At 49.3% G+C, this 14,359-nt stretch overlaps 1 protein-coding gene across 1 annotated transcript in view; it reads left to right on the forward strand.

The window, feature by feature from the left end:
• LOC134495650 (lysophospholipid acyltransferase 7-like) overlaps positions 1–14,359 on the forward strand; it is a 35,909-nt gene that overhangs the window by 16,454 nt on the left and 5,096 nt on the right. The window contains exons 2-6 of the mRNA XM_063301222.1: positions 5,193–5,324; positions 6,186–6,315; positions 6,922–7,048; positions 7,146–7,302; positions 8,151–8,511. Of these exons, the coding sequence (XP_063157292.1) occupies positions 5,193–5,324; positions 6,186–6,315; positions 6,922–7,048; positions 7,146–7,302; positions 8,151–8,511 (907 nt within the window). The remainder of the gene's footprint in view (positions 1–5,192; positions 5,325–6,185; positions 6,316–6,921; positions 7,049–7,145; positions 7,303–8,150; positions 8,512–14,359) is intronic.

Consider the following 14,359-nt stretch of genomic DNA (forward strand, 5'->3'; position numbering starts at 1 on the left):
CTAGAGAAGGACAACATATTTCTAGGAGCTGCAGAAGGAGACTTTTGCTGCCTGCAGCCCTCCTCAATCTTGTCTGCTCTCTTGAAATCTGTTTAACTTGTAAACTGAAGTAGCCTCCACAAACTCTGCTATTGGCAGCCTTGAATGAGCTGTATTCCTTTCCTTTTTTAGCTGTTCCCCCCTCTTCCTGACTTGCACCCCTTATAACTTGTTGAAAAGAATGATTTGATTGAGCTTTAAAAGCTTTAAAAAGCATTACCTAGTAATAAGTGGCATTACATGAAAACCATGTAGCTATGTTACTTTTATAGAAAAAGCTATATGGAAAAAACACTAAACAATTACATTATAAACTGCATGCTTACAAGAAAAAAATCACAGAAGAAGAGAATTCCCCCCCCAAATTTAAAAAAGTAAGAAATAAAACAGAAAAAAACAATGGAAAAATAACTGAACAAACAAACATTATATATGAATATAGATGTGGGGGGAGGAACCGTTAGATTCTGGGACACCAGAATTCTTAAACAACTAAGCAATTACTTTTTTTTGCAACAGTCCAAACTTGATATATCCAAAGTTCTTAATACAGTAGATTGAGATATTCCCAATCGACACCTTTGATCCTTAATTGCCTTCCAAGAACCTGGTTCACCATAGTAATAATATCTAACCAATAAGAAATTACAGGTAGTCCTCAACTTGTGACTGTTCATGTAGCAACTGTTTGAAGTTAACGACAGCACTGGGGAAAGTGACTTACAGCCGGTCCTTGCACTTACAACCATTGCAGCATCCCTGCAGTCACATGATCAAAATTCAGGCACTTGGCAACTGGCATGCATTTACAACGGTCGCAGCATCCTGGGGTCATGTGATCGCCATTTGCAACCTTCCCAGCCAGCTTCCAACAAGCAAAGTCAATAGGGGAAGCTGGATTTGCTTAACGGCAATGTGATTTGCTTAACGACCATGGCAAAAAGTTGTGAAATTGGACATGACTCACTTAATGACTGCCTCACTTAGCAACAGAAGTTCCGGTCCCAATTGTGGTCATAAGTCAAGGACTACCTGTATGAGCATACTAACCCATAAAGTACCAAAGTTTCTTCCCGTTTATTACAACTCTAGCATAGAAAGGAGGACAGCCAACCTCTTAAATAATCTGTGAGGAGTCCAATAATCTCAGAAGAGATGTTTTTGCTGAACTAATTGCATTTTTAAGACATAAGAAAGATATCTAACATTTGTTAAAACCTGAAGCTAGAGTTTGGGAAACCCTGGTTCTTTATTCCGAAAATGTCTTGTATACTGTCCAAAATTTTTAACTTGCACCCCTTATTCCTGCTCTGGTCAACCAAATGTCTTTCACCAGTCCCAAGAAGCGAGATACAGGTTGTCCTCGACTTATGACTGTTCATTTAATGATGATCTGAAATTACGATGGTCTCGGAAAGGTATTTTACAGCTTGTATGTTTGTGTTTTACAGCTTGTAAAACAGTTCTGTGTGTCGCAAAACGTCATACCCCCCCTGTGGTCACATGATTGCATTTTAGGTGCTTGACAGCCAGCTCACATTTATGACTGGTTGCAGCATCCTGAGGTCATGTGATCATGTTCTGCAAGGTTTTTTGCCGTTTTCCAGAAAAAATGTTCATTGGGGAAGCTGGATTCACTTAACGACTGCCATAAAATTGGCCGTAAAATCAGGTCTGGTACATGGTGACTCAACTTATGACCACAATGACGATAGAAATTCCAGTCCCAGTTGTGGTTGTTAAGTCAAGGACTACCTGCATACCAGACAAACAGATGTGCTTCCTCTTAAATAATGTTTAAGTATATTTTTGTGCTTAATATAGCAGGAGCAAACTCATCTGTCTTGCCAAAGGTGTGCTTCAGGCTAATATTTCAGCTCAAAAAGCACATTTTTCCCTGGCTAGTGTCCCCTTTTCCCTTTCCTCCTCATTATTAAATTTATTACCCTGCTGATTCATTATTAAAAGCATTCCCACATGATTTCCAAGCAAGAAGCATGCTAGTCTAGTAACAGGAGATGCTGAACTTCTGCAGGCTTGAAGATGAAGTGATAAATAAGCATTGCCTAGATTTCATTGCTGGTTTGGGAGCCATCAGAGGTATTGAGTGGGAGCAATCAATCAGTACTTGAGTCTTTTCTTTTTTAATAATAAATTTTATTAAATTTCAAGAAAAGAATAAAAACTACAAAAAACTACAAAGAAAAAAAACTAAAGAAGTGCAGAAACACAGGAGAATATACAGAAAGGTGTGGCTTCCAACTTTTAACAGCAAGGATATACAAAATTTCCATAATCAATCTCTTACTGTATACTAAACCAAAACACATTATTTCTATAGGTCGTTCCACTTTAACACATAATAAAAATCATACAGTTACTCCTCCCCCTTATATTAAAATGAAGAAAAAAGAAAATTCATATAAACCTCTTGAACATCTTTCTCCCCTCCAAAAAAATAAAACACATTTAATTATTCCCTCCTACCACTATTCTATACATCCTGTCTACTATAATAAGAATCAGATTAAAAAGCATATAAATTGTCTGCTATTATACTATATGCTATATTAGCCTCGTGTGGCGCAGAGTGGTAGGCGGCAGTATTGCAACCGAAAACTCTCCCCATGATGTGAGTTCGATCCCAGCGGAAGCTGGATTCTCTCTCGTAACTGGCTCAGCTCGACTCAGCCTTCCATCCTTCTGAGGTCGGTAAAATGAGTGCCCAGCTTGCTGGGGAAGGTGGGGAAGGCAGTGGCAAACCAGCCTGCTATAGTCTGCCAAGAAAACATCACGAAAGCTGCATCCCCCCCAAAGGATCAGACATGACTCGGTGCTTGCACAGGGGACCTTTCACCTTTCACCTTTCGCATACGTAATAATACAACAATTATAATAATATCTCAGTATTCAAAACAGTGAATCCAAATCTTTAAAGAAAAATAGCATCAGTCAAATCCTTAAAGCAAACCAAATGAATGTTCTTTAACCTTTATCCCACTTCAAAATAAACCAGGGAAGTTACACGTTCCCAAGATATGCACAGAGCTTTCTTCTTAAGAAAGTCAAACAGTCCAGCTGTCCCCCTTCAAAATTCCAGGTTTTTTTCATGGCATTCCACCAGGTAGGTAAAGGTAAAGGTTTCCCTTGACGTAAAGTCCAGTCGTGTCCGACTCTAGGGGGCGGTGCTCATCTCCGTTTCAAAGCCTTGGAGCCGGCGTTGTCCATAGGACACTTCCGGGTCATGTGGCCAGCATGACTCACGGAACGCCGTTACCTTCCCGCCGAAGCGGTACCAATTAATCTACTCACATTTGCATGTTTTCGAACTGCTTGGTGTGCAGGAGCTGGGACGAGCAACGGGAGCTCACCCCGCCGCGCGGTTTCGAACCGCCGACCTTCCGATCGACAGCTCAGCGGTTTAACACACAGCGCCACCGCGTCCCACCGATTCCACCAGGAGATCAGCCTTATTTATGGCTTGCAGATCACTCTCTCCCCTAGATTTCTCCAACTCCATTATCCAGTCTTCAACCAGCATCTCGATAAAGACCCCAATCTCAGTCTTAAAAAAAACCTATCGCTCTTAAATTCCTGTTTCATCCTCCACACCCTCAGCCTGATGGTACATTTTAGATCTCATATTTTCCACAATGTCCTGGATGTCTTGCATAAAAGTTTGATAGAAGTCAGAAGAAATCTGTTTAAGATCCTGGTGAAGGTCAGAAAGTATCTGTCTGAACTCCTCCATGTCTCACGCAATAGCTTATGGTGCCCCCTAAGAGCTTAATCAGCAAAAGTCAAAAGTTATTTACTTAAAGTGAGAGTGAATAGCAGACTGTTCTCAAGGGAAAGTGAACAGAAAGTTGAAGGTTCAAATCAGCCGATTCTACATGTAGGAAAATACTAATATCTTCCAATTTAACACAAAAATAGTAACAGGAAGACAATTATTTACTCTCAGTCTTTAGAATTTCCCTTCAAGGGAGAATGAAAATCCAAAACTTAAAAAAAAAATTAGTCCCCAAAATAATGTCAAGCACCAAGAGGGCTGGCTTCACCTCGCTGTAAAAAGCCTCTCTTGGGGTACATGTACTTCAAAAAAAATGCAAATTGGTGATTTAGAAATGGGGTGGCTGGTCTTAGTGTCCCTTTAAGGCTACAGCGCGGCTTGGAAAGTGATAAAATCCCTGCCTCTGGGCTGCTTTTCCCCGTCAACCATGAAACTTTGCGATCTTCTGGCTGCAAACAACCATCCTGAGGGCTAATGGGATAATTCCAGGTATTCTCCTTAATCCGGAGAACGTTTTTGGGCTTCAGGAAGCCTTCCTGAGCCTAAAAAAAGCCACTGTGTTGTCTGCGCCGCCCACCGATCCAGCAGGCACAGCTGTTCAGTCTGCCATTCCCACCTGAAGCCCCAGCACTTGAGTCTTGAAAGATTTGTCTTGGTCTTCCCCAGTTGCGACTCCAGCATTCGTTGTAAATTCTTCCTGTCACAGCTGGTAGTCGCTGACCGCCTTGCTCACCCAGCAAGGTGGCAGCAACCAGTTATTTCGGTTGATTCTGAAAAGCTGTAGAGGGTCAGTCCTGGTTAGCACTTGAAGACAGCCAGGAAATATGTAGGCTCAACAGGGAAGGTTGTGGGCTAGGCTGGGAAGTTGGCTAGCCTCTGTAGGCTGTCGACTGGGAAGTTGAAGATCATCTCAGAAGTAGATGGTGGCAACTCCTTTCTTAGAATTGTCAAGAAAATCACATGGGTGGGAGAATGTGGTCACCCGGTACCAAGTTCAGGGTGAAGGAGCCTTCCTCAGCTCGTTAACTAGCTTTAAAAACTATCAAAGCCTGTAGCTAATCACTACATCTTGTGGCAGCAAATAAAATTAACCACACATTGTGTTTCAAAGATTTGGGAGGGGAGGGGGGCAGCATGGCTGTTTGAATCTATTGTGCATCATTGCATTAACAGCCCTTTATCCCTGCCATCAAGATCCAAGTCGTTGGATGCGAGGCCAGTCCTGACCTACTGCTTTACACATCTGTATCATGCACGTGTGCAGTCCAAAACTGCTGGATCGCTTCCTGTTTTCCATTTCACAAAAATCACCCTTAAGGTCAATGCTACATGGCTCATGGTCTCCGTCTATTACTTTCAGCACTTCCTGCTTCAATCAACCAAGCTAACTTCCCTTTGTGCCTTTTGGAAGATACAATTTCATCTGATGGAATCGTTTACACGGCATTCCTTTTTGTCCCAATTCCCCTTGGCTTTTTCTTCAAGAAAAAGGGTGAGTGCTAACACTGCTGTGCTCTTCATAGGAAACTATCCTGAGTTTTATGCCAGCAGGCCTTGCCTACAGCTTGGCTCTCTTCAAGGGCTGCCTGGCTGGGGCCTCCAAGCAACTTTCAAGAGCAGCTCTCCCAGGATACAGTAGCTCAGACGATGGGAGGATTGTTCAGATTTGAGATGGGGCTGGTTTTGGGAAAAAGGGGGAAATAATAAGAATTCCAGATGAGACTATATAGTATGGCCAGAGTTATTCATACTCAGCAAAGACTTGTTTTAACCATGGCTTACTAATTAAGCCACAGTGGTGATGTTCACACATTAGGCACAGCTACAGTTCTGACATCAAAGTTTGTTGAATAAGCCATTTAAAGCTAAACCATAAATCATGGTTCACAGGCCATAATTGCTGCATTTCATATCACACAAAGCACATTCTGGCCATAATCATATTATCACTTGGTCAAACATGGGAGCCCACCCTATTTGCTTTAATCTTGAGTTTAGCAGTGGATTGTTAGGGCTTGGAGAGATTTTTTTTCCCATCCCAGTTACACAATTTTTTTTTAAAAGGGGATGATGAAGACTGAGGATGGCCCCTTCTCTTGTCATGAATTCTGTGGTCTCTAAATTTTAAAGATTATGGCTTTAACTTAGCTACCATTTAATGCATTTTCCCTGTTCACACAATAAACTGAACCATAAACGAATCAAGCCAAGCCACCCAAAGAAATACACAGTCGTAAAAATAAACCTGTTGTGCAAATCTGGCCGTTACCGAGTTTCTAATTTTCAAACCCACCGTCTTAAACTCTCAGACTGGTGTGTGGATATTTGATGATGGACATTTCTTTTCCTGTAGGATTAAAGGTAAAAAAATATGGGGCAGCCGCTGCGGGACTTGCACTCATGCTGGCTGCCTGTGGCATCCACACCGTTCACTCCCTTGTCACCATCCTGGGGACATGGATTATCATCAAAATCTCACCAAGGTAAAGGGACCAGAAAACCATGTGATTTGGGAGAATGTTTCAGGGAACTGTATGCTTTTGGTATTTGTGCATGAAAGACTGGGAAGATTTGAAAGTTTTGGTTGTCTGAAAGAGAAGCATAGCATGCAGGGCAGATGCAGGGAAATGGTCTGAGTTTCAAGAACAAAAATGGGATTTGGTTTCCCAATGTTCCTAGTTCTAAATTCTAATGAATTCAATTAGTAGAGAGCCTAACAGATATATAGGCAGGGATTTTGGAGAAAGAAACTGTAGTTCTTTAGCTGTTTGGTGTATGTGGCAGGATGAATCGCCATGATGGATTTGGGATGATGCGATGGTTTCAAGGTTAAAGGGTTTGGTGGTGGGGGGAGAGGGCAAAATCAGGCTTGGTGTCATATGGACAGTAACAAGCTTAGTGTCTAATTCAGTGTTTCTCAACCTTAGCCATTTTAAGATGTGTGGACTTGAACTCCCAGAATTCCCCAGCCAGCCATGCTGGATGGAGAATTCTGGGAGTTGAAGTCCACATGTCTTAAAGTTGCCAAGGTTGAGAAACACTGATATAGATAATTTATTAATCACTACATATTCTCTTTTTTTAAATAGGTATTCCCACCATCTGACATTAGGATGGACCTTTTCCTACCTGCTCTTTTTCCACAAATTTACCTCCTTCAAGTTTCCCCAGACAACTCATTTGACCAAGTCTGTGCAACTTTTGTTCACGCTCAAGGTAGCTGATGCTAAGCCATGGTTGGTTAAGGGTAGAGAAAGTTCTTGGTTAAGGGGAAGTAAGTCCTTCCTCATGTACTTTAACTGGTGTCTCCCAGATGGTGAGCTTAGCCAACGAGGTGCAAGAACTCATTCAGGCGAAGAAACAGGAAGTGACAACATTCACCAAGTCTCCAATGATTGGTGCAATTCCCCAAATGCCGGGATTGGTGGAGATGCTGTGCTACAGTTACTGCTATGTGGGACTTATGACAGGTAGGTGGGCTACCTAATAGTGAAATATGTCTACAGGTATAAACACTTGCAATGCATTTTCCCTTTGACAGCCTTATGAGTGGTGGGTTCGTGGAGATCTTAAAATATTGGTACCTTCTCACCCCATATATAAACCTCAGTAAGAGAAGACCCTGGTTGAGGATCTAGTCTTTCCTGTTACAATTTCTCTTTGAAGGAAGAGGTAGCTAAGAGATCAGAGCGAGGTGAAAAGAATAAAGCCCACTCTAGCTTTGCCCTCCTGTCTGCTTCTCCCATCAGCCATCTGTTGATCTTGGCGCTGTGCCTGGTGTAAGCGTGGGCGCTCTTATTTTTGCAGAAGCGTGTTTGGGATTACTTTGCTTATCAGCAAAGATTGGCTATTCTTCCTGCTAGTCTGTATGTCTTCCATCAGTTTTTCACTTTTACAGCTTCTTTTTTGTTTAGTGAGAATTGCATGGAATGGCCATATACTGCTGCTGTAGGCATGAGGGCAGGAAATTACAGCAAAAAGTAAGATAGTAGGGATTATGTTTCTGTTGCCAGAATCTTCCAAAAAAACTAGAGTAGTGCAACTAGCAAATCGTTGGGTTCTTCCTAGATCGCACACGACCTTAACAGAGCCTTTCCAAATCAGAAGCTCTCCAAGTATGTTGGATACTGTCTCCCATAATCCCCAACCAAGATACTGGCTCTGAATTAAGGGAAGTGATGCTATCATATATGGAGGATACCTGGCTGTGGAATGAGCTATCTTAAATTATTAAAATGTGCATCTTCCCTTAGACAGATATCTCTTATTGATCTTGGCTTGTTTTATTGCTTTCTTTTGTGTGTTTTTTTAAATCCAGGCCTATTTTATCGTTATCGTACATATCACGATTGGTTGAACCAGCCTGACCCTTCTGTTATTCCTACGTGGAAGCCGCTGCTTTTCAGATTGATAATGATCCCTGTCTTTGCAACTTCTTTTTTGGTTATTTCCCACATCTTCCCCCCTGATTATGTCCAAAGTAATGCCTTCTATGAGAGGGGACTCGGTTTCCGCCTTTTCTACATGATGCCTGTTTCCTTTGTCTTCCGCATGCGTAACTATGTGACCTGGTATGGTGCTGAAAGTGCCTGCATTACTGCTGGCCTTGGTGCGTATCCAACTAGTGCCAATTCACAATCAGGCAGAGGACCCACTGTGGAATATGAATCTCTAAATCTGTGAGTCTTGAACACCTTCTCTTCCTTGGCTAAGAAAATCTAATTCCCCTATGGAGTGGACTAAGGATGCATTCTGGCAGCTAATTTAATGGCACAAAAGAATGAGCATAATTTGCCCATCCCATCAGATGATTTCTGTTCTGCTTGATGACAAAACCAGCGAACAGGGGTATCCTAATATATTTTCCTTAACTAGTCCACTTTCCTTAACTAGTCCCACATTGTCATGAGTGCCGTTGAGCTAAAGTCATCAGCGCAATGGCACTCATGACAATGACAAGGAAATAGGTGAAGGGGGACAAGTTAAGTAGCCATCAACCCACAACGACTAACGGCTAATAGACAATAGATAAACGGATCACGGAGCCACCCAAGCCATCAGCGGCAATTGCAACGGGGATCGCCCAGCTGAAAGCAATCAGCAGAAGATTGAAAACCGGAGGATGGGCGATCCTGGAAACCCTCAACCAATGGCAGGGCAACACATGGGACAAAGGGGGGTGACGTGATCGAGAGCGAGGGGGCGCTGACCGGCGCGGGGTATTTAAACCCCGCACCGGCGCGCTCCTGTCACTCTCAGCTTTTTTCTAACAACGTTGTACCTATCCTGAAATAAACCAGAGCCTGCTTTGCAACCCAGTGTCTGAACGTTATTCAGAGGTAGGCAGCGCATGACATAAAGCTGAGAGTCATAAACTCAGCCTCGCCGAGCCCCACCGGACGACAACGAGCCGCGGGAGGAGTAGACGGCGAGAAGACCAGCAAGATGAGGCCGGAACGGCGCGGGCAAGGAGGGCGAGCCGCGCGGCAAGAGGCAGAGGAGGACCGACCGAGGCCAGAGGCACCGCGGACTCCCGGAGCCATGGACGCCCACCCAACCCGACCCGAGCCTCAGCTCCAACCCCAAGGGGAGATGGCGACGGAGGCAACCCGACCGCGGGAGGGAGCAGCACGACTTCCGAAACCAGCGGAGGACCCCGCGCCCCACATCGCACCCCAGCAACGGGCGTGGAGCGACAGCCCCACGGCGCTCGACACGGAGGAGGACGACGGAGACACCCATCAGACGGCGGAGGAAGCGGACCCGCGGCAGAGGGACGATGAACCCCGCCGGCAACCCACCCCCGAGGACGCGCCAACGGAACCGGCCCCAGCGGCGGCGCGGGCTGTGGACGAGGAGGCACGAGCTGAACTCGCGGCCATGCGGGCTCAGCTGACGGAACTCCGGACCATGCTCCAGGCGCTTATGCCCCCCGCGCCACCCAACGACGTCCCCGCACAAGCCCACACCCCGAGCGAAGCATCGAACCCACACGGGCCAGCGGAGGGCCAGCAGACGGCACAGGCGGCCGACACCACACCCCGAGAAGCGAGAGGCGGGGCCGCACAAAACGCCCGGGCCCCAAAGGACTTCCCCATCTTCTTCGATGGGACCCCCACAAAACTCTCGTTTTTTGTGACCAACGCTAGGGAGTTCATGGGGAGGCACGGACACTCCTATGACTCCGAGGCCGACAAGATCGCCGCCGTGGCGATCAAACTCCAAGACAGGGCGGCGGACTGGTACGTCCAACTGTACGAGTCCAGCTCCCCCGCCCTCGCCACCTTCCCTGCTTTCATCAACGAGATGAAAAACTATTTCGAAGACCCCCTAGCTAAAGTACGGGCGAAAAGCGCACTCCAGAGACTTAAACAGGGCACACGCACGGTCCCTGACTACGCCCTGGAGTTCAAAGCCCTCGCGGGAAAGGTCTGCGACTGGTCTGAGACCACCCTGCTAGAAATCTTCAAAAAGGGGCTCAACCGCGACGTTCTCCAATGGGCCCTCTACCGCGACGACCCAGAAACGTTACACGGGTGGATCCACCTCGCGGGGAAAGCCGAACACGCGCACCGCACCTTCCTTATGACAACCACGGAAGACACAAACTACGTCGGGAAAAAGGTACCCGCACCACACGGGGGGATGGCCGGCCCCATATACCCAAAAATGAAGTTCAACCGGGAGCCCTGCGGGAGGTGCGGCAAATTAGGGCACAAGACGGCGGACTGCTTCGCCAACCGACTGCCGACCAGCGCGCCCAAGCCCGCCCCGAAAATTAGCCCCAAACCACCCAACCCGGGGCCGCCCCCTCACCGCCGAATGACCGTGGCCACAGCGACACCGGAAGATGGCTGGGACGCTTACTGGGGAGAAGGGGACAATACCGACCCCGACCAGCCGGCGGGAAATGCTCCCCGCCTGCCCTGAAACGCGTGGCGAGGCAGGCGGCGGGACAGCAACGCGAACCACCTCAACGAAACGACAAAAGCTCCGTAATATTGGCAGCAATTCAACTCTCTGCCGGCAACGGAGCCACCACGGCCGCGGCACTAGTGGACTCGGGGTGCTCAAAAAACCTTATCCACCCCGACCTAGTCGCCAAACTCGAACTCCGCTGCTTCCCCCTCCCCACGCCGCTAGCATTCCACCAGCTGGACGGCTCCACAGCGGGGGGGAAACCAGCCACGCTACAAACCGAGCCGGTCACCCTGCAAATGGGCACTCACACCGAGCGCACGTCGTTCGTAGTCACGCCCATCGGACGGCCCATTGCAGTCCTGGGGATGCCATGGCTCGCGAAAAACAACCCGCGGATCAACTGGGCGACCCGCACCTTCACATTCGGCGACGGCGAGTATCGAGCACCAGTACCAGCTGGCAAAAGCAACCCCACGGTAGGACGAGCGGAGGCGACCACACAAGACAACGCCGCTACCACTGCAGACCTACCGGAACAATACGCCGACTTCTCCGAGGTCTTCGGAGAAGCAGAGGCAGACCAACTACCCCCCCACCGCAAGACGGATTGCCGAATCGACCTACTGCCCGACGTCCCCCTACCTAGACCAAAGATCTATTCGATGACCCCGAAGGAGATGGCAACCCTCCGGGAGTTCATCGATAAAAACCTAGACAGGGGATTTATAGAGCCAGCATGCTCACCGGTCGGAGCCCCCGTCTTATTCCGGGAGAAGAAAGACGGGACCCTACGGCTCTGTACCGACTACCGGGGCCTAAACGCGGCTTCCCTGTCCAACAAATACCCCTTACCCCTGGTGAAGGACATGCTCGCCCACCTGTCCACGGGCAAAGTCTTTTCCAAATTGGACCTGCGCGAGGCGTACTATCGCATCCGAATCAGGGAGGGGGACGAATGGAAGACGGCGTTCAACTGCCCCCTAGGCGCTTTCCAGTACAAGGTACTGCCCTTCGGACTCGCGGGGGCCCCTGGGGTGTTCATGCAGCTCATCAATGAGGTACTGCATGAACATCTGTTTAAAGGGGTCCTGGTCTACATCGACGACGTCCTTATTTACACAAAAACATACGAGGAACACGTAACCTTAGTCAGGCAAGTCCTCGACAAGCTCAGAAGGGCGCAGCTCTATGCAAAGCCCACAAAGTGCGAGTTTCACAAAGAGCGCCTAGACTATTTGGGGTATCGAATCTCCGGGGACGGCATCGAAATGGACCCCGCAAAAGTCGAAGCGGTACTAAACTGGGAGCGGCCCCGCAACAGACGACAACTACAGAGCTTCCTGGGATTCGCGAATTTCTACAGGTCCTTCGCCCGGGGGTTCGCTGAGATAGCCCTCCCCTTAACGGACCTCCTCAAAACCAAAGGGGTGGGGGACACCAGACGCGCCAAGAACCCAGGCACAGTGCTGAATTGGACTCCCGCGTGCCAGACCGCATTCGACAAGCTGAAAGCGCTGTTCACGACGGAGCCAATCCTCGCGCACCCGGACCCAGAACGGCCGTTCGTGGTCCAAGCCGACGCCTCAGACTTCTCCCTGGGAGCCATCCTGCTACAAAAAGACTCCACGGGGCTCCTGAAACCATGCGCCTACCTGTCAAGGAAGTTCTCCGAGACAGAGAGGCGATGGCACGTCTGGGAGAAAGAAGCCTTTGCGGTGAAATCGGCACTAGAAACATGGCGTCACCTACTCGAGGGAGCCACCCAACCATTCGAGGTCTGGACGGACCACCGGAACCTCGAGGCCCTACGAACGCCTAGACGCCTTAGCCCAAAACAGGTCCGATGGGCACAATTCTTCAGCCGCTTTGATTTCCAGTTGAAGTTCATGCCGGGCAAGAAGAACTTCCTGGCCGACGCCCTCTCCCGGCTGCCCCAAGACGAAGAGCCCGCCCCAGACACCATTGGGACGGTCCTATCCGCCTCGCAACTGGGGATGGCCGTGACCACCCGAAGCGGCGCACGGAGGCAGCTCGACGCTACGGCGCAGCCGACGGCGGGACAACCGGCGACGGAAAGAAGGCAACCGCAACTACCAGGGGGAATGCGCACGGACCTCGCCGCCGCCCTCAAAACCGACCCCTGGTTCCTGGCAAACCCCGACAAGGTAACGATGGCGCAAGACCTAGCATGGGGGGAAGGCAGAATCTACGTCCCGGACTCGCAACGCCAGGCGATCTTGCATAGGTCACACGACGCCAAGCAAGCGGGACACTTTGGGTTCCTCAAGACCCTACACCTAACACGGCGGCAATTCTGGTGGCCCGCGCTCAGGCGAGACGTAAAAACCTACGTGGCGTCCTGCCCAACGTGCGCTAGGGCCAAACGGGCACCAGGCAAACCCGCGGGGCTATTGCAACGGGTGGCAGAACCCTCCCGCCCATGGGAGGAAATCTCTATGGATTTTATAGTGGACCTCCCACCCAGCCAGAAGAAAACGGCCATTTGGGTGGTGAAGGACTACTTCTCAAAGCAGGCCCACTTCATCCCCTGCACGTCAGTCCCATCCTCACAACAACTAGCCAAACTCTTCCTCATCCACGTGTACAGGCTACACGGATGTCCCGCACGTGTGGTGACCGACAGGGGCACACAGTTCACCTCCAAATTCTGGCGGGCCTTCTTGAAGCTGACGGGGACCCAACAGGCCCTGTCTACGGCTTGGCATCCGCAGACGGACGGAGCCACTGAGGTTCTTAATGCCACCTTAGAGCAATTTATACGATCCTATACGAACTACCACCAGGACGACTGGGCTGAACTGCTCCCGTTCGCCGAAGTCGCATACAACAACGCCGTCCACACGAGCACGGGAAAAACCCCGTTCGAAGTAGTCTCGGGGCGCGACTTCGTCCCCATACCGGAGCTACCTCAACCCCCGGAACCCCAGGTGGACGCCAGCGACTGGGGACGGAAGATCGCGGAAGCATGGCCAGTAATCACGGCGGCGCTGAAGGAGGCACAGGCTGCTTACAAAGAGCAGGCCGACAAGCACCGGCGACAACAACCGACGTTCCAGGCGGGGGATATGGCCTATCTCTCCACCAAGTTCCTAAAGTCAACCCAACCCTCGAAAAAACTGGGGCCTAAGTACATCGGGCCGTTCCGAGTCACGCAAATAGTGAACCCGGTAGCAATACGCCTGGACCTGCCACACAACCTCCGGAGACTCCACCCGGTGTTCCATACCAGCCTCCTAAAACCGGCGACCTCCTCCCGATGGCACCCAAGCATGCCACAGCCCGCACCGCTAATGATCGACGGGCAACACCACTTCGAGATCAGGGACATCCTCGACTCCCGTAAGCAACGAGGAACTCTACACTATCTGGTCAGGTGGAAACATTTCCCCCACCCGGAATGGGTGGCGGCGCACAACGTTAACGCGCCTGACCTGACCAGAGCATTTCACCGGGCATACCCCGACAAACCGCAATCAAGGTCAGCAAAACCAACCCCCCCCCCCGCAGGCCTCCCCCCGCCTCCCGTGCCCCAAGGGAAAGGGCCCCCCCCAAGCCCGCGACTTGGGTGGACCTTCCCCCCCCCGG

Source organism: Candoia aspera, chromosome 4 (genome assembly GCF_035149785.1).
Source record: "Candoia aspera isolate rCanAsp1 chromosome 4, rCanAsp1.hap2, whole genome shotgun sequence".
NCBI classification, from domain to species: domain Eukaryota; kingdom Metazoa; phylum Chordata; class Lepidosauria; order Squamata; family Boidae; genus Candoia; species Candoia aspera.